Here is a 23,879-nt window from a genome sequence, read left to right on the forward strand (position 1 = left end):
AAATCCCTTTTTGGCGAACACTAATTGGCGAAATCACTAGGGTGCCGAAATCCCAAGTGATTTCGTCAGGGGTTTTGATGATAACACTGTTTTCGTTTGCTCTTGATTTCGTCGGGTACCTCATCGTCATCAACACATCAGTTAATAAATAATCATCACATACACAAAAAAAAACCTTATGCAACCTTAACCGAGTAACATGTGTGTGCGGCCTACTATTAACAAAGATTAGTCACATGTGTGCGGCCCAATGGAAACTTATTAAAACATAGATGTCGGCCATGAATCAATAGACACATCCTATAACTATTGTCAGTTAACATGTTTCAGCCCCCATGTGTTTATTTGCCCCATGTTGTCAGCCATCATCACTATACTTTGAACCAAACAGTAACACATAAATCATAATCATATCAACACATGCACATATGTTTTTTCAGCTTATGTTTGCCACCAAAGTCATGATAATGCTCCAAAATTAATACCAACAACAAGGGCCGACAAGTATACATAGTTTTCATGTTTCTATTGGACCAAAATAACTCCAATAAATACATACCACAATATATACTTTCAATTCATTAAACCTTTCATGTGATGATATGAAAACAGATTTTTGTATGCAATAGAATGAATGGGCCATTTAAAGTCTGATTACATGTGCACACAAAGTTAATGAAATTCAATCATATACTCACAATCATAACTCATGTCAGAATGACAAACAGACTTCGATCAAACAATCATTGGTAGCCGATGACTAACCGAAACAGAAGAGACAACAATTTGGTTGATGTATGGCTCGAGTCTTTCACGGCTGCCGTTCGGTTTTCAAAGGAGAGCGAGAGAGAAAAAGGAATGTGATTGGTGGTTAGGGTTTTGCTGAAAGTTCTCGCGTACATGTTACAATCAGACACTATATCATGACGTTACTGGGCCAAGCCCACTTCTGTTTTCATTGGCCTGAAGGTGGACGAAAACACTTAATGTGTTTTCATCCAAAGGTGTTTTCGTGAGGAAAGGATTTCGGGTGGGGGTGTTTTCGTGAATTCCATGTTTGTTGCTTTTAAATTTCTTAAACACAATATTAATACCACACATTATTATTAACATGCATGCTTATATTGCACATCAATATATAAAACACACTTATAAGGCACACCATATATACATATAAATCACAAAGCGATTCAACATAACACAAGCGTGTACCGTTGTGAAACAAACAAGTCGTGTAAACAAACAATCTAAACAATTAACGTGCAATAAATGCGAATAAGGAATCTTGGAAACTCGAGTTGTCACATTATCCCCAACTTGAAAGAAATTTCGTCCCGAAATTTAGCATGCGGTTACTGAGGAAGCTAGGTAAGTTGTATCGTTTACTGGTTTTCCTGGGGTGTCACATCATCCCCCCGTTGATTTCGAATTTCGTCCCGAAATTCTGTAGTAGCAGCTTCAGCCTCAGTAGTGGTTGCACGGTTTTCGAATAACTGGGGATACCTGAGTTCCATTTGCCCTTCTCGTTCCCATGTGAACTCTGGGCCACGACGGGAGTTCCAACGAACTCGAACAAGAGGTATTCTAGTGTTCTTGAGGACCTTGACATCCCGGTCCGTGATTTCAACTGGTTCCTCGACGAACTGCAACCGCTCATCGATAGTGAGTTCCTTAAAAGGAACAATGAGGGTCTCATCTGACAAGCACTTCTTCAGATTCGACACGTGGAATATGTTGTGAACTGCACTGAGTTCAGCTGGTAGGTTTAGTCTGTAGGCTACCTTGCCTATTCTTTCAGTGATTTCGAACGGTCCAACGTACCGTGGATTTAGTTTTCCCCGTTTACCAAAACGAACCACACCCTTCCAGGGTGAGACTTTGAGTAGCACTCGATCCCCAACTTGGAACTCGAGCGGTTTTCTGCGTTTATCAGCGTAGCTTTTCTGGCGATCACGAGCTGCCGCCATGCGTTGTCGTATATGTGCTATTCGTTCAGTAGCGTCAACTACCATTTCTGGACCTGTAATCTGACTATCCCCCACCTCTGCCCAACAGAGAGGTGACCGGCATTTACGTCCGTACAATGCCTCGAATGGAGCGGCTTGTATGCTGGTGTGGTAACTGTTATTGTACGAAAACTCCACTAGCGGGAGATGCTTTTCCCAGCTCTTGCCGAAATCAATAACACATGCCCTAAGCATGTCTTCTAAAGTCTGGATCGTGCGCTCAGACTGCCCATCCGTCTGAGGGTGATAGGCTGTGCTCATGTCTAGTCAAGAGCCAAAAGCTTTGTGTATTGCTTGCCATAGTTCTGAAGTGAATCGTGCATCCCGATCCGAAATAATGGAGGTTGACACTCCGTGCCTCGAAACAACTTCTTTCAAGTAGACGTCTGCTAAGGTAGAGAACTTATCCGTTTCTTTGATAGCCAAGAAATGAGCAGACTTTGTGAGTCGATCCACGATCACCCATATAGTATCGTTCCCACGCTGGGATCTAGGCAGACCAGTAAAAAAATCCATGGAAATTTCCTCCCATTTCCATTGTGGTATCTTTGGTTGCTGAAGTAGGCCTGATGGCTTCTGGTATTCGACTTTGACTCTCGCACAAGTCAAACACTTGCCGACGTAAGTCGTGATGAGGGCTTTCATGCTAGGCCACCAATACGTAGTTCTGATGTCGTGGTACATTTTATCCGAACCTGGATGTACCGAGTAGCGCGACTTGTATGCTTCATCCATCACAAGCTCTCGTAAACCGCCATATAGTGGGACCCAAATACGCCCCGTTACATAGTAGGCGCCGTCTTCCTTTTGTTCTAGTCGCTGCCTTGAACCGCGTAAGGCTTCAGCCTTGACGTTTTCTGGTTTCAATGCTTCTAGCTGAGCATCTCGTATCTGTGCAGGAAGACTAGACTGGATTGTGAGCTGCAAGGCTCGTACACGCCTAGGTGTAGTATCTTTCTGGCTGAGGGCGTCAGCCACAACATTGGCTTTGCCTGGATGGTACTTGATGGCGCATTCATAATCATTCAGTAGTTCGACCCATCTTCGTTGACGCATGTTCCAATCCTTTTGCTTAAGGATATGCTCGAGACTCCTGTGATCTAGTGCACTTGGTACCGTACAGGTAGTGTCGCCATATCTTAAGCGCAAAAACAACAGCTCCCAGCTCTAAATCGTGCGTCGTGTAATTCTGTTCATGAACTTTGAGTTGCCGCGAAGCGTAGGCGATAACTTTATCCCGCTGCATCAATACACAAACAAGTCCCTGTATCGATGCGTCACAATGGACCACAAAATCATCCGTGCCCTCTGGCAATGAAAGAATAGGTGCGATGCATTGTAAGCGGTTGTGCGATCTTGGAGAAGTCTTTCTGTGTATTACCCCAACGATAGGTAACACCTTTCTGTGTCAACATTGTAAGCGGTTGTGCGATCTTGGAGAAGTCTTTAATGAACCGTCTGTAGTACCCCGCCAAACCCAAGAATTGGCGTATTTCCGTTGGTGTACGCGGTGCAGGCCAGTTCCTGATCGAATCTACCTTGGATGGATCAACATGAATCCCATCTTTGTTTACCACATGGCCTAAGAAATGGACTTCACGAAGCCAGAAGTCGCATTTTGAAAACTTGGCGTACAGTTGTTCCTTTCGAAGAAGTTCCAAGATAAGACGTAAGTGCTGCTCATGTTCCTCCTGACTCTTGGAGTAGATCAGAATGTCGTCGATGAAAACGATGACGAACTTGTCTAGATAGGGTTTACACACCCTGTTCATAAGATCCATGAAAACTGCAGGCGCGTTCGTTAGCCCGAATGGCATGACTAGAAACTCGTAATGGTCGTAGCGAGTTCTGAATGCTGTCTTAGAGACGTCCTCATCCCGGACTCTCAGCTGATGATATCCTGACCTTAGATCAATCTTGGAGTAGTAACTCGACCCTTGCAACTGGTCGAATAAGTCATCAATACGAGGCAGAGGACAACGGTTCTTCACTGTGACCTTGTTCGGTTCGCGGTAATCAATGCACATTCTGGATGTACCGTCTTTCTTTTTCACGAACAATACTGGAGCTCCCCAAGGCAAAAAGATAGGTTGGATGAATCCCTTATCCAAGAGTTCTTGTAGCTGCGTCGATAGTTCTTCCAATTCTGATGGAGCTAAGCGATACGGTGCGTGAGCTATAGGTGCTGTCCAGAACTATAGGAATGAGGTTGATAGAGAACGTCTAACCAGCGAGGGTAAGATTACAACCCTGAACTATATGTGTGGCCTCTAGACTTTTACCATTAGCTAACTCTACAACATGTTTGGCGGTTAGGGGAGTTGGTGCACGTTTTAACATTTGATTAACTTTCAAGGACATATAATTGGTATTCACACCCGAATCAAACAAGACAGTAACATAAAAGTCGTCAAGAAGAAATTTACCCATTATTACGTTAGGATTGTTCCTTGCGTCACCCTAACCAAATCACGTACATGCGGCCTCGGCGTCATTGTTTCCATTGTTTCCCTTAATGCTATCTCCATTGTCGTCCCTGTTTCCATGGTCGTGGTTCTGACTCTGGTCCTGGTTTATTTGCGGACAATGTCTCTTGTAGTGGTCTTTAGCATCGCACTGAAAACATCCTTTGAAACTCTGTTGTTGCTGCTGATTCTGTGGAGACTAAGGCGGCCGTTGCTGTTCTTGAGTTACAAGACGTGAGCTTCGGCAATCCTTAGCTTCATGACCAATCTTGAGGCACCTCTGGCAACGACCCTTGTTGCACTGACTGCTGTGGTGTCTATTGCATCTGTTACACTTTGGATGATTTCCTCGATATCCACTCTGCCCACGACTGCCAGAAAACTGCTGACTGGGACTCTGGTAGTCATCTATCTTTTGCTGCTGCGCCAGAGGCTGAACCGAAATTAATCCCTTGCTCAGGTTTCCATCCCACTTGCGTTTGTTGTCACTAGACGCACATGCAGTAGCAGCTTTAACACGTTTAGGTAGCTTGTTTTGTTCTACAGCCTGGTCTGTGAGACGATGAGCAAGCCGAGTGACTTGCTGGATAGTGCCAAGATTTGCCGCAGTCACATGACTCTGAATTTCGGGCACTAGACCCTTGAGATACAGCTCGATGCGTTTGGTGGGAGAGTCTACCATAATGGGATAAAATGTGGCTAGTTCATTCGATCTCTTCATATAAACTTCAATTTCAGACCCCACCATTCGTAGGTTGAGGAACTCTACCTCTAGTTTGTGGATGTCTTCTCGACTGCAAAACTCTTCCTTAATTAGGTCTTCGAACTCGTTCCAGGGGGTGGCATTAGCAGCTGCCAGCCATAACATCTGAACTTGTGCTTCCCACCAGGTTAATGCAGCACCTTCGAGTGTTCTAGTAGCAAACTTTACTCTACGAGACTCAGGGCAATCACACACCTCAAAGTCAGTTTCGAGCCCTTCGAACCAGTGGAGGAGGCCTTCAACTCCCTCAGTTCCACTGAAGGTACTAGATTGGCAATCCTTGAGATTATTGAAGGTGTAAACAAGTGGCTGAGCGTGTTGACCTCCTGCTTGTATGGCTGCAAGTGCCGCAGCAATTTGTTCGTTAACGAGAGCCGTCAACTAGGCTTGAGTCAAGTTAATACGTCCGGCCATTGATCTTCACATCAAAGGCAACATAAGTGAGAAAGGTTCGCGAATAGTGCGATGACAAAAGAGTGTAAGCACACAAGTGTTCTCAAGCAGTAACATATAGTAAGCAATGTAATCTAAGCATACCACGAGCAAAGTTCTATGTAATTCTAGCAAGTAGGCAATAAACATAAACCTTATTACCTAGGATGTTAAGTCTTGCACGTGGAGCGAGGCGTCATTGTGGATCGTTGAGCATTGTACTGGTTATAGTCTGGTTTTAATAAAAAACGTTTTTCCCTTATTAAAACCAAGTTCTCTATAACCAATGGCTCTGATACCAATCTGTCACACCCCCAAAATCCACCCGCGGAGTATCACCGCTTGGGAGCGTGACTGACCAGGATCAAGCCACCAATCATATAGAACAATGTATATAGTAAAAGTAATTGTATTTAAACCAAACCAATCCATATGAAAGGTGTTCCAAAACATAAGTATAATAACAAAGTTTAGCGGAAGCAAATGTATAAAAGCTCAATCATAAATAAAGCGTGCAATGTCATAATGTTTAAATCAAGTAATCACGATCCTTGTCCACAACGACCGCGCCTCCCTGTGCAAGCTCCAAGTATCAAACGACCTGCAAGGCATGTAACAGAGGATCAACAACTAGTTGAGCGAGTTCACAGAAAGTAAATGCGTAATAGTAAGTTCGTCCGTGACATGTGGCTCTACTGGGCCGATAGTATGTTCTATTGGTGGGGGCTTCCCATGTTGCATATACACTAGACTATCCATAACCATAAGTGTTCTTCACAACCGAGAACAGTAGTACGTACAAGCATTATGTAGGTTTTACATAAGTGTCCTTCCTGACTCCGGAAGACAGTAGCATGTTGTTGTTTAGGTAGGTTTTACGTAAGTGTCCTTCCTGACTCCGGAAGACAGTAGCATATTCCTGTTTACGTAGGTTTTACGTAAGTGTCCTGCTTAACCCGAGGACCATGGTAGATAGTCTAGTAGCCGTGTAAGTATGAGTAATTATTCAACTCCATCATTCAACCCATTCCCTATCCCCGGGAATCCCATGCCTTAGTAAGAGTGTGAACTCACCTTGGTTTGCTCGGTATGCTAAGGAAATACACGCTCACAAATAATCAATCACGACCTATAGTACGCACGTATATTCAATCAGTTCAAGTTCGTGATGACTCGCATGCAAATCTAACATCACATAGTGCTTGGCAGTTAACATCATGCACCACATAAACAGATAGTCACATTCATAACATTCACGCTTCACATGCGTGTCTTTAACAGTTTGCTATAACCTGGTCATTCATTAGCATGCTTGACAGGGTTAACTGGTTTACCAAAGTTGGCAGATTTAACCAAGTTAATAAACTAAACAGACTTAACATACATAACATAGTTGGTATACATAGCATAGTTAATATAACATACTTAACAATATTAACAGGCTAAACAGAATTAACCACTAACAGAGTTAATAAACTAACATCGCTTACAACTTAACAGAGCTAACCACTAATAGAGTTAACAGACTAACAGATAGAAAACTAACAGAGTTAACAAGTAACAGACTTGACGTACTAGTTACGGATCATTAGCCGAAAATCCCTTTTTGGCGAACACTAATTGGCGAAATCACTAGGGTGCCGAAATCCCAAGTGATTTCGTCAGGGGTTTTGATGATAACACTGTTTTCGTTTGCTCTTGATTTCGTCGGGTACCTCATCGTCATCAACACATCAGTTAATAAATAATCATCACATACACAAAAAAAACCTTATGCAACCTTAACCGAGTAACATGTGTGTGCGGCCTACTATTAGCAAAGATTAGTCACATGTGTGCGGCCCAATGGAAACTTATTAAAACATAGATGTCGGCCATGAATCAATAGACACATCCTATAACTATTGTCAGTTAACATGTTTCAGCCCCCATGTGTTTATTTGCCCCAAGTTGTCAGCCATCATCACTATACTTTGAACCAAACAGTAACACATAAATCATAATCTTATCAACACATGCACATATGTTTTGTCAGCTTATGTTTGCCACAAAGTCATGATAATGCTCCAAAATTAATACCAACAACAAGGGCCGACAAGTATATATAGTTTTCATGTTTCTATTGGACCAAAATAACTCCAATAAATACACACCACAATATATACTTTCAATTCATTAAACCTTTCATGTGATGATATGAAAACAGATTTTTGTATGCAATAGAATGAATGGGCCATTTAAAGTCTTATTACATGTGCACACAAAGTTAATGAAATTCAATCATATACTCACAATCATAACTCATGTCAGAATGACAAACAGACTTCGATCAAACAATCATTGGTAGCCGATGACTAACCGAAACAGAAGAGACAACAATTTGGTTGATGTATGGCTCGAGTCTTTCACGGCTGCCATTCGGTTTTCAAAGGAAGCGAGAGAGAAAAAGGAATGTGATAGGTGGTTAGGGTTTTGCTGAAAGTTCTCGCGTACATGTTACAATCAGACACTATATCATGACGTTACTGGGCCAAGCCCACTTCTGTTTTCATTGGCCTGAAGGTGGACGAAAACACTTAATGTGTTTTCATCCAAAGGTGTTTTTGTGAGGAAAGGATTTCGGGTGGGGGTGTTTTTGTGAATTCCATGTTTGTTGCTTTTAAATTTCTCAAACACAATATTAATACCACACATTATTATTAGCATGCATGCTTATATTGAACATCAATATATAAAACACACTTATAAGGCACACCATATATACATATAAATCACAAAGCGATTCAACATAACACAAGCGTGTACCGTTGTGAAACAAACAAGTCGTGTAAACAAACAATCTAAACAATTAACGTGCAATAAATGCGAATAAGGAATCTTGGTTGTTGGAGTAGGCCTGATGGTTTCTGATATTAAGTCTTGACTCTCGCACAAGTCAAACATTTGCTAACGTAAGTTACTATGTGGGCTTTCATGCTAGGCCACTAGTATGCAGTCTTTAGGTCATGGTACATTTTATCCGAACCAGGATGTACTGAGTAACGAGACTTATGTGCTTCATCCATCACCAGTTCGCGTAAATTTCCATAAAGTGGAACCCAGATCCACCCGTTTACATAGTAGGCGCTGTCTTCCTTTTGCTCTAACCATTTCCTCGATCCTCGTAGGGACTCCGCCATGATGTTCCCTGCTTTCAATGCTTCAACCTGAGTATCTCGTATCCGAGTAGGAAGACTAGATTGGATGGTAAGTTGTAATGCTCGCACGCGCTTAGATGTAGTATCCTTTCGATTGAGGGCGTCAACCACAACATTGGGTTTGCCCGGATGGTACTTGATCGCGCATTCGTAATCATTTAAGAGCTCGACACATCGACGTTGTCGCATGTTTAACTCCTTTTGCTTGAAGATATGCTCGAGACTCCTGTGATCGGTGTAAATGGTGACCTTGGTACCATACAGGTAATGTCTCCATATCTTAAGTGTGAAAACAACAGCTCCCAACTCCAGATCGTGTGTAGTGTAATTTCTTTCGTGGACCTTAAGCTGGCGTGAAGCGTAAGAAATGACCTTGTCACGTTGCATCATCACGCAACCAAGTCCTTGGATGGACGCGTCGCAATAAACCACAAAATTGTCTATGCCTTCAGGCAAGGAGAGAATTGGTGCGCTACAAAGTCTATCTTTTAAGTGCTGAAATGCAGTTTCCTGTGCATCACCCCAACGATAGGTGACGCCCTTCTGAGTTAGTGAGGTGAGAGGTTGAGCAATCTTGGAGAAATCCTTGATGAACCTTCTGTAGTAGCCCGCCAAACCCAAGAATTGGAGGATTTTTGTTGGTGTACGGGGTGCAGGCCAGTTCTTGATCGAGTCTACCTTGGATGGATCAAGATGAATCCGATCCTTGTTTACCACGTGGCCTAGGAAATGGACTTCGTGAAGCCAAAAGTCACATTTCGAGAATTTGGCATACAACTGCTCTGTTCGAAGGAGTTCAAAAATAAGTCTCAGGTGATGCTCGTGCTCCTCCTGACTCCTCGAGTATATCAGGATGTCGTCGATGAAAACAATAACAAACTTATCCAGGTAAGGCTTGCACACTCTGTTCATAAGATCCATGAAGACCGCAGGTGCGTTTGTCAATCCAAAAGGCATAACCAGGAACTCGTAATGCCCATAACGTGTCCTGAACGCTGTCTTAGATATATCCTCGTCTCGGACTCGCAGTTGATGGTAGCCTGACCTCAGGTCAATCTTCGAGTAGTAGCTCGACCCTTGCAGCTGGTCAAATAAGTCATCAATGCGTGGAAGAGGATAGCGATTCTTTACGGTCACCTTGTTGAGTTTGCGGTAGTCAATACACATTCTGAAGGTACCGTCTTTCTTTTTCACAAATAATTTTGGAGCTCCCCAAGGCGAAGAGCTAGGACGAATAAAACCCTTGTCCAAGAGCTCTCGTAGTTGCGTGGACAGTTCTTCAAGTTCCGATGGAGCTAGACGATAAGGTGCTCGAGCTATGGGCACTGCTCCAGGAGCTAGCTCGATTTGAAATTCAACCTGACGGTGGGGCGGTAGACCTGGTAATTCCTCAGGAAACACCTTAGGAAAGTCACGTACGATCAGAATATCTTCTATCTTCGTCTCTTTCTTTGAGGTGTCAGTAACGAGGGCTAGAATAGCAGTGTGGCCCTTTCGTAAACACTTCTGGGCCTTAAGAAAAGAAATGATGCCCACCACAGCACCACTCTTGTCGCCATGAATCACTAAAGGTTCTTCACCAAAACGAGGAATGCGGACGATCTTCTCCTTGCAAAGAATCTCTGCTCGATGTTGAGATAACCAATCCATACCAATAACAATGTCGAAACTACCCAGAACGATCGGAATGGGGTCGATAGAGAAGGTCTAACCAACTAAGACGAGATTACAACCCACAACTATGTGCGTGGCCTCTAAACTTTTACCATTTGCTAGTTCTACAATGTGCTTGGTGTTCAAAAGTGTTGGGATGCTCTTAAGCATCTGACTAACCTTTACGGACGCATAACTAGTGTTGGCACCCGAATCAAATAAAACAGTAACAAAGAAATCATCCAAAAGAAACTTACCCATCACCACGTTGGGGTCGTTCCTCGTGTCACCCTGGCCAATCACAAAAGCTCGACCCCTGGCACCATTGCCACCATTGTTTCCCCCATTATTGTTTCCGTTCCCCTGATTGTTGTTGTTGTTCTGTCTCTGATTCAGTTGGGGACAGTCTCTTTTGAAGTGGCCTTCAGCACCACACTGAAAGCATCCTTTGTTGTTACCTTGCTGCTGCTGTTGCTGCTGACGCTGATTCTTGGGAGCTTGTTGCTGGTTCTGTCATCGCTGATTTGCAGGATAGAGACTCCTACAATCTTTGGCCGCATGGCCAGGTTTGTTACACCTTTGAAAAGTGCCCTTCGCACACGGTCCGCTATGATGGAAACCGTATTGATTGCATTTGGGGTGGTTCCCCTTGTACCCACTCTGCCCTTGACTACCAGAAGATTGTTGACCAGGGCTCTTGTAGTCATCAGTCTTTCGCTGCTGAGACTGAGACTGAGCTGATGTTGAACCCTTGCTTGAGACTCCATCCCATTTGCACTTGTTGTCGCTGGGGGCATCAGAAGTAGTAGTGGTAGTAGCACCAATACGCTTGGGCAGCCTGTTCTGCTTGACTGCCTGATCAGTGAGACGATGAGCCAAACGAATAACTTGCTGGATAGTGGCGAGGTTTGCTGCAGTCACATGACTCTGGATCTCTAGCACTAAACCTTTGAGGTACAGCTCAATACGCTTGATAGGAGGGTCTACCATAGTAGGACACAAGATAGCCAGCTCGTTTGATCTTTTCGTATACACTTCGATTTCCGACCCCGTCATCTTTAAGTTGAAGAACTCTACATCCAGCTTGTGGATGTCATCACGGTTGCAGTATTCCTCTTTGATCAAATCCTTGAAGTCATTCCATGGGGTGGCATTAGCAGCAACCAACCCCAGCATTTGGACCTGGGCGTTCCACCACGTGAGCACTACACCTTCAAGAGTACCGGTAGCATATTTCACCCTACGAGCCTCAGGCCATTCACACATTTCGAAGACAGACTCGAGCTTCTCGAACCAGTGGAGGAGGCCTACAGCTCCTTCAGTGCCGTTGAAAGTAGTAGGTCGGCAGTCCATAAAAGTTTTAAAGGTACACACAGGAGGAACAATGAACCAGTGGAGGAGGCCTACAGCTCCTTCACTAACCCAAACAAGAGGAATAATGAACCAGTCGATGTAAGAGGCTTCGAGGGTATCAAGGTTGCCGTCGCACAAGGGAAAGGGAGAGAGAAGGTGAGAGGTGGTTAGGGTTTTGCCGATTGAAACTTTCACATAAAGATTGGGAATAAAGCATATAACTGATCGCCACTGGGCCAAGGCCCATTTGATTTCGCCGGCCTGCTAGTTGACGAAAACACTAAAGTGTTTTCGCCAAGGAGTGTTTTCGCCAAGAGGGTGTTTTCGTGGGGTAGTGTGTTCGTCGCACAGGGAGTATATCAAAGCAATTTCTAAACAACTTATAGCCAAACACATATCAATATAAACAGCTTATACACAAATCATAATGCACAGTTTCAATGCAATGAACCACAAGACACAGTGTGAAGCAAGTAATGTATAGAGGAGAAACCTTGGAAACTCGAGTTGTCACAGGCCAGGTATTCTGTCAGACACATTTACTTGATTTTCGCACCATTCGACACTCTGTTCCCCACCGGGTCAGCTCTTAGAGGACTTATGCTATGTTCCCTGCACGCAGGCTGATCCAGTGCACCCTTCGATCCAATTTAGCAGTGTTTGGTTATAAGCACCCACTGTGAGTATACTCGATCCCTTTGTGTTTTAAACACTGATGTATTGTAAAACACATTTGTTATTCGTGTTCATTTTAGTCGTTTTTAGTTAGTTTCATCGTCGTTTTAGTTAGATTGTACATACTTTTGATATATTTGTGTTTTCCAGGTCTTTGTAGATAAAAAAGTGCAGAAACGATTTAAAATTTGAAAAGACGAAGTGTCAGATCGGAAAACGAAAGCTCGAGAGCTGAAATGGATCGAAAAACAGAAACTGGAGCTTTCTGCAGGCCGCGAAGACCATTAACTCAATCTTTCGCGCCCCGCCAAGGAATTTAAAAGAGTTTGTGAAGTTATGCGAGTCGCGGACAAGGTAGGTTGTCTCTAATTTGGTTCGCGGGCTGCGAGAACGTGAATCTGCAGCCGACTTCGTTATTTCTAACGGCTATAGGGTCAGAAACTTATATAAACATGTTATTCGATCACAGCCATATCATTCACGAATTTTGGAGTACTTAGAGGTTGTTTAGAGGGTGATTGAAGATTCTTGAAGCTTTTGAGGCCTACGAATCATCGGGTAAAGCTCGAGAGCATTCGAGAGTGAAGAATTCGGGTTTAATCTACCCGTCTCTTTCTTGTTTCGCGTGTTCTTAGTTTGTTCTTGATGAATTCTGTTTTGATTATGATTGTTGCTATGTTTTTAGACATGATTATCAGCTAGAAACTTTAAACTACCTAGGCTATGACGATTGTTCGATAAAGTTTGGATTTTTATTTGATATTAACATTGTATTATAGGTTTTCTTGGAAAGTAAAGAACTTTGGAACCTTTGATTTGGTATATATGCGTATCTTGTGTTGATTTTCAATTAATTGCTCGTTTCACATGAATCTTGATGAATGTCTTTCATAGAATAGGTTCGTGTTAATTATCTAATCTTCACGGGTTTGGGTAATTTTTGGGTGAATTGGCCAATAACCTTAGAAACGTTAATTAAGAGATTATTGAAACTTGATATTCTACTAATCTTGTCGCTGTGAGGCTCGAGGTTATTAATAGGTCTCGGTTTGGTATATAGCTAGGATTAGGTTTTAAGAGAAATCGGTCTTAGTTCCCTAATCATACTCGTGTCTATTAAATCAAGTTAAAATCCATAGTTTCCTTAGACTTTCGCGTTGTGAGGTAGATTATCATATTAGGGCACTTTCCAAGAAGTTAGAGGACTGAGAGGAAATCTAACAACCGGTAGTCGTAACAGCCTTATAGAGTCTCACAAGTTTCTTCCTGAGAAGGGTCGGGAGGTCTTAGTAGGGATTTCTTAGGGTTTAGCATTAAAAGATCCTGGTTCCATACCACGTTAGTTTGGAATAGAAATCCATTCCTAGTTGAACATGAGTCTTGCCTAGGTAGCCTTCATCATGACTGAGTTAAGTCTTCGTCAAAATTTGCGTCTAGTTAATCTAGTTAATTTAGTTTAACTTTAATTGCAAATTTAGGATTTTTAGTAAACCCCCCCCCCCCAATCAAATAAACAATTCGTTAAGTTGTGTCAGTCTTAGTCGAGATAGAGTCTTAGCGTAATTTAATTGAGTCTTGTGGGTTCGATATCCGGACTTACTTAGCTTTACTATAGTCGATCGGCTCGCTTGCCGGTTAGTAGTTTAGTCGAGTTTAGAGAGTCTAGAATATTACTTTGAGTCTAGATTTAGGTTAATTTTAGTTGTTTTTATTAAACTACTTTTAGCACATCAAGTTTTTGGCGCCGTTGCCGGGGACTCTTTGCCAATTGCGTTAATTACTTTGTTTGGACTTTTTTTGACATCATACGTGCTATTTGTTCGTTTGTTTGAGTCGTAGGAGTCTAATTATAAAAAGAGTAAATTACAAATTTTGTCCTTTATGTTTGTCCCAAATTGCAGGCGCCGTCCTTTGTCTTTAAAATTGATGAGTTTTGTCCTTAATGTTTGCAAATCTTGCACGTTATGTCCTTTAGGCCAAACCCAGTTATAATTTTCAGTTAAGTTATATCATGTGCAATGCACATGAAGGGTAGAACAGGCATTTCCCCTCCCCACTTGTGTTTCCCCCTTTTAAAACCCTAATAACACCCCTGATGGCTGATTCATCTTCAACCCCAAACCCTAATAACACCCCTGATTCATCGGAGTTGCATATCAATCGCCGCCACCACAATCTGCCGCCACCACCACCGTCCGCCGCCGTAACCACCACCTGCTGCCACCAAAACTCCGTCTCTCTAGTTCTCAACGTCTCTCTCTACATCTGCCACTACCACCACTTTCTCTCTCTCACCGTCTTTCTCTCTCACTATACTTGCCACCGCCACCACCACCACCACCACTCTCTGGATGAACACTACAGCAGCCGGAGGTTTCAGATCTGGCCGTCGGAGGTTATATAGTAATGGGTTTTCTTTAATCTGATGAAGGGGCTAGGTTTGTTCAGATTTGTTGAAGACGACTAGGGTTTCGTATGATGAAGATGATGTTGATGGTGGTTGTGGTTTAGAGGGAAAGAGGCGGTGGTTGATATTGGTGGCGGCTGGTGGTGGTTAGTTGTTGGCAACGACGGTAGTTGGTGGTTGGTGTTGGCGGTGTGGGTGTGGCTGTGGCTAGTGGTGGTTAGTTGTGACCCGGCCTCATCTCCGACGTAAAAAAACACCATAATCAACATCACCATGTTATTTTGGGTAGAAATGAAGCTAAGATTTGGTGTAATTTTGGAAGAAGAAGACACAAAATTTAGAATGTGAAAAAGATAAGATTTTTGGTGTAATTTTGGGTAGAGATGAAGATGAAGGTGGACGAGTGGGGTGATATAGAAGATTCGGGTGGGTCAAGTGGCTAGGCGGCTGGTTTTGAAGGAGGTTTTGGTTTTGTAAAACTAGGATTAGGAAGAAGTGGATTGCCCATTGTTTTGTATCCATCTTTACTGCCACCGTTTCTAAGTTTTGGTTTTGTGAAACTAGGATTAGAAAATGGTGTTCGGGTGGTGGTGATGGTGGTAGGTGGTGGCACTGGGGTGGTGGGTGGCGGACGGTGTCGGTGATGTCAGGTGGGTGTAGAAGAGAGAGAGAGCTCTTGTATAGCTAGAGAGGGAGAGAGAGTGAGTGGAGGCTGTATTTGTTGTGTGTACACTTTACATTTAATTATTTTGTTTTATTTTTTAAATACTATTAAATAAATGAGGTAAAAAGACTAAAATGCCCTCATGTGCCTTGCACATGATCAGTTTTAACCAAAAATTATAACTGAGTTTGGCCTAAATGACATAACGTGCAAGATTTGCAAACAATAAGGACAAAACTCATCAATTTTAAAGACAAAGGACATCGCCTGCAATTTGGGACAAATATAAAGGACAAAACTTGTAATTTACTCTTATAAAAAAAATAAAAAATCAAAAAAATATTTATATTTTGTCGAGTCATTTGTTAGAGTCTTCTTACTTGTTTGTATTCGGTTTTGCAGTTGATGCCCCGTACGCGCTCGCAGAACCTCCGCCGAATCCGCTTACGTTCAAGTCTTCCTTCTCGTCTTCTTCGTCCGAGGTAAGTTCTTCTAGCTCTTCTTCGTCTTCACACTTCGCCCTTTCTGACTCTACTCTCCACTCTAAACCACCAGCCTTCGACTTCACACCGAAGCCTTCACCCCACAATTCTCCACCACCCACCCGTCTTCCGAGTCCGCCACCCGCAATTCAAATGGCCAATCGAACCGTTTATGAGCAAGCCACCACCGGTTTCACCGATGCTAATTCCCCCATCACCCTTCCCAACATTACTAATGATAGGTCCTGGCAGATCCCATCCTACATCATGACGACCATCGCTAACTCATGCCAATTCCATGGCCGTGATGATGAGGATGCTCCCGCCCACATCAACCGAATAACCCGCCTTTGTAGCACCTTCTCCATTGAGGGTATTAATCTAGATGCCAGGTACCTTCAGGTTTTACCATTTACTCTCGCTGGCCGCACAGCCGTCTGGTTCGTTTCGCAGCTAGAGGGAACTTTCACCACCTGGGCAGGTTTACGAGATGCTTTCTTAGATAAATATTCCCACCTGCCAAAGTATCTCGTCTACGTGATCAGATCCATTCGTTCTGGATGGAGCCTGATGAGCCTTATCACCTGGCCTTGGAGCGTTTCCAAACTCTGATTTCTCGTTATTCTCAGCATGGTTTATCGGATTGGGCACTCGTTGAAAAGTTCTACAATGGTCTCACCCCTGAGATCAAAGCCCGGTTCAATACTTCTGCTGGAGGGCAACTTATGGGTAAAAAGAGAGTTAATGAGTGTAACGATTTGTTTGAGATTTTCGCCCATTCTAACATGGACTATAGCACTACCAGCAGGACTTCCATTCCTGTGACTACCTCCTCGGCCACTCGAGGGGTGAACCAAGTTGGCTTGGATTCATCGGTAACTGTTGCTCTAGAGAGAATGGAGAAATCTTTTAGACAGGAGTTGAATGAGATTAAGAAAAAAGTTGATAGGTGTGAGGGTTGTAGGGGAGGCCACGATACGATAGATTGTCCCACACTTACACTCGAGCAGGTAGAGTTCATAGCCGGTCAGTCTAGGGGTCCCAGGAATCCGTTCAATAATTCTAATTATAACTCCAACTTGCGTGGTAGTGGCAATAATAGTGGTTTCCGCTCTTTCGGTAATCCTCCTGGTTTTCCATCTGGTCAGTATCAAAATCGGGGGCCCGGTCTATACACTAGTAGTGGTTCAAGTTCAGGGGGACAATTTGCTAGTGGGGGGTCAAATCAAGAGGGTCAAGGTAGTGGTAAAGGTTCAGAGGGTAGTCTAAGTAGGATTGAGGAGATGTTTGCTCAGTTGATGGTAAGAGATCAGGCTACGCAGAAAACTTTAATTGAATTCAGTAATTTCGCTAAAATCAAGAGCAAATAAATAAAAATCAAGAGCTTCAACGTAAAAATCAACAATCCGCACTTTTAGACCTTCAGAGGACAGTAGGTGGTTTAGCCAAACAGTTACAAGAGCACCCACCTGGTCAGTTTTCAGGAAATACCTACCTGAACCCAGCTAACCATTCAGCTAAGGCTATTACTACCCGTAGTGGAAAGAGTTTAGGGGAGGTAGTTAGAGAGAGTGTTGAGGTAGAGGATGAGGAAGACGTAGACGAAGAGATCGAGATGGAAGCTCCAGGTAAGGTGCACATGAGGCTAGACCCAGTAAGTACCGCACACACCGGGGAGCCTCAAGTAGAGAAGAGTGTAGAGAAACAACCGGTAAGGGTTAGACCGTCACCATTAGTTGATCTTTCTCGCGTCCCATATCCCGCCCGCCTTATGCATCAGAAATATGCTAAGGAATATGGGAAATTTCTTGAGATGTTTAAGCATTCGAAAATCAATCTTCCGTTCATAAAGGCCCTTCAGTCCATGCCCAAGTATGCTAAATTCTTAAGGACCTTCTGAAGCGTAAGGATATGATAGGTGAGCTTTCGAACGTTCCTTTGACCAGAGGTTGTTCCGTGGTGGTTTTGAATAAGCTACCGGGGAAATTAATCGACCTGGGCACATTCACCATTCCATGCCTTTCTGGGGGAGCCGTTACCCCTGCTCATGCTCTAGCTGATTTAGGTGCTAGCATCAATCTGATGCCATTTTCTTTGTATGAGAGGCTAGGATTAAGAGAGCTTACACCCACGCGTATGTCATTGTCTTTGGCCGACCGTTCGGTCAAGTATCCTCATGGAATCGTAGAGAATCTGTTGGTTAAAGTTGATAAGTTGGTATTTCCCGTAGATTTCGTCGTTCTTGATATGGAGGCCGATGAGAAAGTTCCCATTATTCTTGGTCGTCCTTCGAACCGCAAAGGCGATCATCGATGTCTTTGACGGTAAGTTTTCCCTTCGTGCGGGTGACGAGATTGTCACATTAGAGATCGGTAGAGCTATGCAGCATCCTGGGGGTAGAGACGAGGATAGCGGGATGTGTCATTCCATCTACTTTCTAAATTCTTTCATATCTTGTGTCGACATGTGTCTCGAGTACAGTAGTGGGGCCGATTTAGTAGGTGAGGGAGTTGTTGACGAGATTGATGAAGAAGAGGTTGAGGAGGAGCCGTTAGATGAGAGTGATGAGTTATGGGTTCCAGAGACGTTGAAACTCAATGAGGTTAGTGATGAGAGTACTCCTTTAGATACTCCACCGCCCTTAGAGCTTAAGGTTCTTCCATCACATCTTGAGTACGCATTCCTATGAGAGAAGCCGAACATGCCCGTCATCATCTCTTCGAAGTTGACGGAGGAGGAGAAAGTGAGATTGATTGAGGTGTTGAGAAAACACAAAGAGGCGATTGCATGGAGGTTGTTGGATATTAAGGGTATTAGCCCCACTTTTTGCACACACCATATTCTGATGGAGGAGGTTTACAAGCCGGTGGTGCAACCGCAGCGACGTCTCAACCCGATTATGCAGGAGGTAGTTAAGAAGGAAGTTATGAAGTTGCTAGAGTCCGGGTTGATATACCCGATTTCCGATTCAGCTTGGGTGAGCCCAACTCAGGTCGTCCCGAAGAAAGGGGGGATGAAAGTCATTCTGAATGCGAAAAATGAGCTCATACCTTCGCGTACGGTCATGGGTTGGCGGGTGTGCAATGACTATCGAAAGTTAAATGACGCCACCCGTAAAGACCACTTTCCGCTCCCAATCATTGAACAGATGCTTGAGTGGCTCGCGGGTCAGCAGTTCTATTGCTTTCTCGACGGGTTTCCGGGTTACTTTCAGATCCCCATCGCACCGGAGGATCACGAAAAGACAACCTTTACATGTCCATATGGCACGTACATGTACCGACGCATGCCGTTTGGAAAATGTAACGCTCCAGCTACATTCTAGCGATGCATGATTGCGATCTTTCAGGATATGGTAGAGAGTTCGATGGAGGTGTTTATGGACAATTTCTCGGTGTACGGTTATTCTTTCGATCATTGCTTAGTTAATCTTGAGAATATGTTGAGGAGGTGTGTCGAGACGAAACTGATGTTGAATTGGGAAAAATGTCACTTCATGGTGACTGAGGGGATTGTCTTAGGTCATAAGATTTCGAGAGCTGGTATAGAGGTTGACAGAGCGAAGATAGATACGATTAGTCGGCTTCCTCCACCGACTAGTGTTAAGTCGATTCGTAGTTTTCTCGGTCATGCGGGTTTTTATAGGCGCTTCATTAGAGACTTTTCTAAAATCACTCGCCCCATGACCCGAGTCTTAGAGAAGGATGTTCCTTTTGTCTTTGACATGGAGTGCCTTAAAGCGTTTGAATTCCTTAAAGAGTAACTTGTGAGCGCACCTATTCTTGTATCACCCGACTGGAGCTTGCCTTTCGAGCACATGTGCAACGCTAGTGATAAAGCAGTCGGTGTGGTGTTAGGGCAGAGACGGGAGAACCACTTTCACCCGATCTATTACGCGAGTAAAACATTGAATGACGCCCAAGAAAATTACACCAATACTGAGAAGGAACTGTTAGCAGTCGTGTTTGCATTTGACAAGTTCCGTTCTTACCTTGTTCTTTCAAAGACCATAGTGTTCACCGACCACTTGGCTCTGCGTTACCTTTTTCAGAAGAAGGACGCTAAGCCGCGTTTGATACGATGGATTCTACTCCTTTCCGAGTTTGACATAGAAATTAAGGATAAGAATGGAGCGGAGAATGTCATGGGGGACCATCTCTCGCGTTTGGAGGATCCGAGTAGGGAGGAGATTCGTGAGGAAGCGATAGGAGACAAATTCCCTCACGAGTCTATTGATTATATCAAGGCGGAGAAGGAGGGTTTGCCGTGGTTCAGTGATCTAGCTAACTACCTCGCAGGCGGGTTTGTTATGGACGGGATGAGTCGCCAGCAAAAGAAGAAGCTCTTAAGCGATGCACGGAGATACATATGGGATGATCCCTACCTCTTCAAGATAGGAAGTGATCGGATTTTAAGGAGATGTGTGAGTAGAGAAGAGGGTTTAGATATTATTCGGCACGTTCATGGGGGCTTGACAGGAGGTCATCACGGTCCACATGTGACCACTCAGAAAGTCTTCGATTGTGGGTTTTATTGGCCGTCTGTAATTAAAGACGCGATAGAGTTTGTGAGGACTTGTGATTGTTGCCAACGAACCGACAACATCTCATCCAAGGGTGAGATGCCCCAAAACCCTATTCAAGTTTTAGAAATCTTCGATGTGTGGGGCATCGACTTCATAGGGCCTTTCCCATCTTCGAGTGGGAATAGGTACAACCTATTGACTACGTTTCGAAGTGGGTGGAAGCTCAAGCTTTGCCTACAAACAATGCACGAGTGGTGGTGAGATTCTTGAAGAAGTTGTTTACGCGTTTCGGTACCCCTAAGGCGATTATTAGTGACCACGGGACGCACTTTTGTAATGCCATGATGGAAAAGGCATTGGAGCGATATGGGGTTACGCACCAGTTGTCCACCGCATATCATCCACAAACAAGTGGTCAAGTTGAGAACGCAAATCGAAGAGTGAAGAGAATCTTGGAAAAGACGGTGGGGAAGAGCCGCAAGGATTGGTCGGATAAGCTAGATGATGCATTGTGGGCGTTTCGTACCGCCTACAAGACGTCGTTAGGTACGACTCCTTTTATGATAGTGTATGGAATAGCGTGCCATTTACCGGTAGAATTAGAGCACCGGGCTCTTTGGGCACTTAAAACCGTGAACTTGGATCTCACCGAGGCCGCTAGGAAAAGGTTCTTTCAAATCCATGAGTTGGAAGCTCTTCGTGATGCCGCATACGAACGTTCATGAAGTATTAAAGAAAGGTCAAAGGCATTGCACGATAGCAAGTTGCGTAAGTTGAAGGAGTTTCGAGTGGGCGATAAGGTACTTTTTTTTAATTCAAGGTTGAAGTTGATTGCCGGAAAATTGAAGTCTAGATGGTCCGGACCGTATGTCGTGGAGGTATTCCCATACGGTACCGTGGAGTTGTTCAACGAAGTGGGGGAGGATCGTGGAAAGTTAATGGACATCATTTGAAACATTACTTGGGAGGCCCCATCGACACCACCGAAGAGGAAGAAATTCCTCTTGCGGACCCGCCTAGCACCACCGCTTAAATTCTTGAGTGAAAACTCAAGTGTATAGTTTTGTACATCTGTTCGTTTCTGTGTCGTGTCATTAGCATAGTTGGTTTTTTATTTTTATTTCGTAGTTTTGTGTTTTGTCATTTTTTGCGTCTGTGTTTTGTGTCGTGTGTTTTTGCATGTACGCATCACCTTAACGTAGGCGAGAATGACGGGAAAATGGCGTTTCAGGTATGTATTTGGTTTAAATCGGAAAATGGGACTTTGGGGGTAGTTTGGGAATATTTAAAACAAATTTTAAGCAAAGAAACCTGCAGCTGCAAGTCTGATCTGCTGCTCATTGTGCCCTCGCGGGGCATGAATTACTACTGCTCATCTTTCGCGGCCCGTGAAAAAGAAACAGAAATTTTGGCATGATAGCGAGTCGCTGGGCGCGAAGCCCTTAGTCTTCATTATCGCGGGCCGCGAGAACGCTGCGTGTCAGACAAAACAGTTTTAAACCCAAATTTTGAATCACTTTGACCTAATTCTCTTTTCTCCCACCGTCGGCGACCACAAACAAACCACAGGAGACACTCAATTTCACCTATCATCACCACTAATCGGCCACTAATACATCACAATTTCACCTTAAATCATCATCAACATCACTTCTCAACCATCGATTCCATTAAAAATCTGTTTTTGATACATCAATTCGAAGTGGGTTTTAAAGTTTTTGCCGATTATTCTCGTAGTTCTCTTCATAAGTCGACTGCCAGATATGTGTTCTTGCATCTTTCTTTGTATATTCAGTTATAGATTAGTCTGTAGTCGTCAAGTTTGCATTGTTTTGTGTGTCGAGTCAAGTCAGGTCTGTGCGTCGGGTCCTTATGTGTTAAAAAACCCAAAAACGACAAAAATTGTTTGTGATTACTAACATTTCACCTGTTTTGCGCTTTATTGAAATATGTTTACAGGATGTCAGGTGAAGCCTCATCTTCTTGAACGCGTCGGAAGAGGCGTGCGACTTCTGGTTCCCGTGGCACTGCTGAGGCACAGCAGCAGCCGGCCGATGTTGTGGTTAGGGAGATTAGATATCGTGGACCGGGGGTTGCACATGGACGGAGTACGGTTGTACGGGATAGCCCGTTGTTACAGTTTGCAGAGGGATCGTCTGAGTGGGCAAAGCTACAGGTACTGATTGGGGTGCAGTTATTACAGTATCGCAGGATAGACTGGGAGTTAGTAGGTCAGTTGGGACAGAGAGGGAGGTTGGAGCAACTTCTAGGAGACAAGTTTCGATTGGGATTAGATTGTGACGTTCCACAGTATTATGAGCTGGTTTTAGAGTTCCACTCCTCGTCTGAGTAAAGACATGTGGAGGGATTTGTGGAGCAGGATGTGGTGTCGTTCTCACTGGGTAAGAAGGTATACAACATGACTTTGCCTCAGTTCGCAGTGGCGACGGGGTTCTATACGCAGGAGGAGGTTCAGGAGCCTGGTTTTGTGATGTTGTTGAGGGGTGTAGTGAAAAAGACGCAGGATCATTGTGTGTTGAAGGAGGAGTTGGTCAGGTTTTGGGGTACTATCGCCAAGGCACCATATTCAAATAATATGGTGGCCCCTGATATTAGGGATCCAGTTCACAGGTTTATACACAAGATTCTGGCGGCCACTCTGATAGGTCGACATGAGGGAGATAATAAAGTGAACCAGCATAGTTAATTTTGCATGATGTGCATGATTGAGGGCCGACCAGCCAACTTGGCGAGTATTTTCGCGTGGTTGATGACGAGACCCTCGAGAGGAGGGAGGCAGGCCCGGATATATTGTGGACCATATGTTACTTGGCTCGCAAAGAGTTTTGGGGTTTTCACTGATTATCCAGCAGAGAGGATGCAGACTGGTCCAGGTCCGACTATGATGGAGTTGAAGAGCTTTCAGGCTGTGGGGATCGTTACTTACGATGAGCCGCTAGTTTGGGAGGAGATAGTTCAGGGACTTCAGGTACACCCTCCAGTAGGTTCGACTGCAACTGCTGCTATGCAGGCTACCATTCCTCCATGTTACCAGGTATCTCTCACTAGACGTTAGTTAGCAGCACGTCAGTATCCACTTAGAGAGCCTCGGCCAGATCCATTGACATTGGAGTCAGTATATGATAGGATGGAGAGTCTGCACGATTATATTGATGACCAGTTTAGCCTATTAGGGGTGAGTTTGGACAGATACGGGATGGCTTGAGAGTGATTATGGATAGTCTTCACTTGCAGCC

The 23,879-nt window shown here is 44.0% G+C and overlaps 1 protein-coding gene across 1 annotated transcript; it reads left to right on the plus strand.

Moving 5' to 3' along the window:
• Window positions 1-20,966: 20,966 nt before the first annotated feature.
• On the plus strand, window positions 20,967-21,347 carry LOC110920189. The gene has a single exon (XM_022164416.1). The coding sequence runs from the start codon at window positions 20,967-20,969 to the stop codon at window positions 21,345-21,347; it is 381 nt and encodes a 126-aa protein (XP_022020108.1).
• The last annotated feature ends 2,532 nt before the right edge of the window (window positions 21,348-23,879 follow it).

This window comes from Helianthus annuus, chromosome 16 (genome assembly GCF_002127325.2).
Source record: "Helianthus annuus cultivar XRQ/B chromosome 16, HanXRQr2.0-SUNRISE, whole genome shotgun sequence".
NCBI classification, from domain to species: domain Eukaryota; kingdom Viridiplantae; phylum Streptophyta; class Magnoliopsida; order Asterales; family Asteraceae; genus Helianthus; species Helianthus annuus.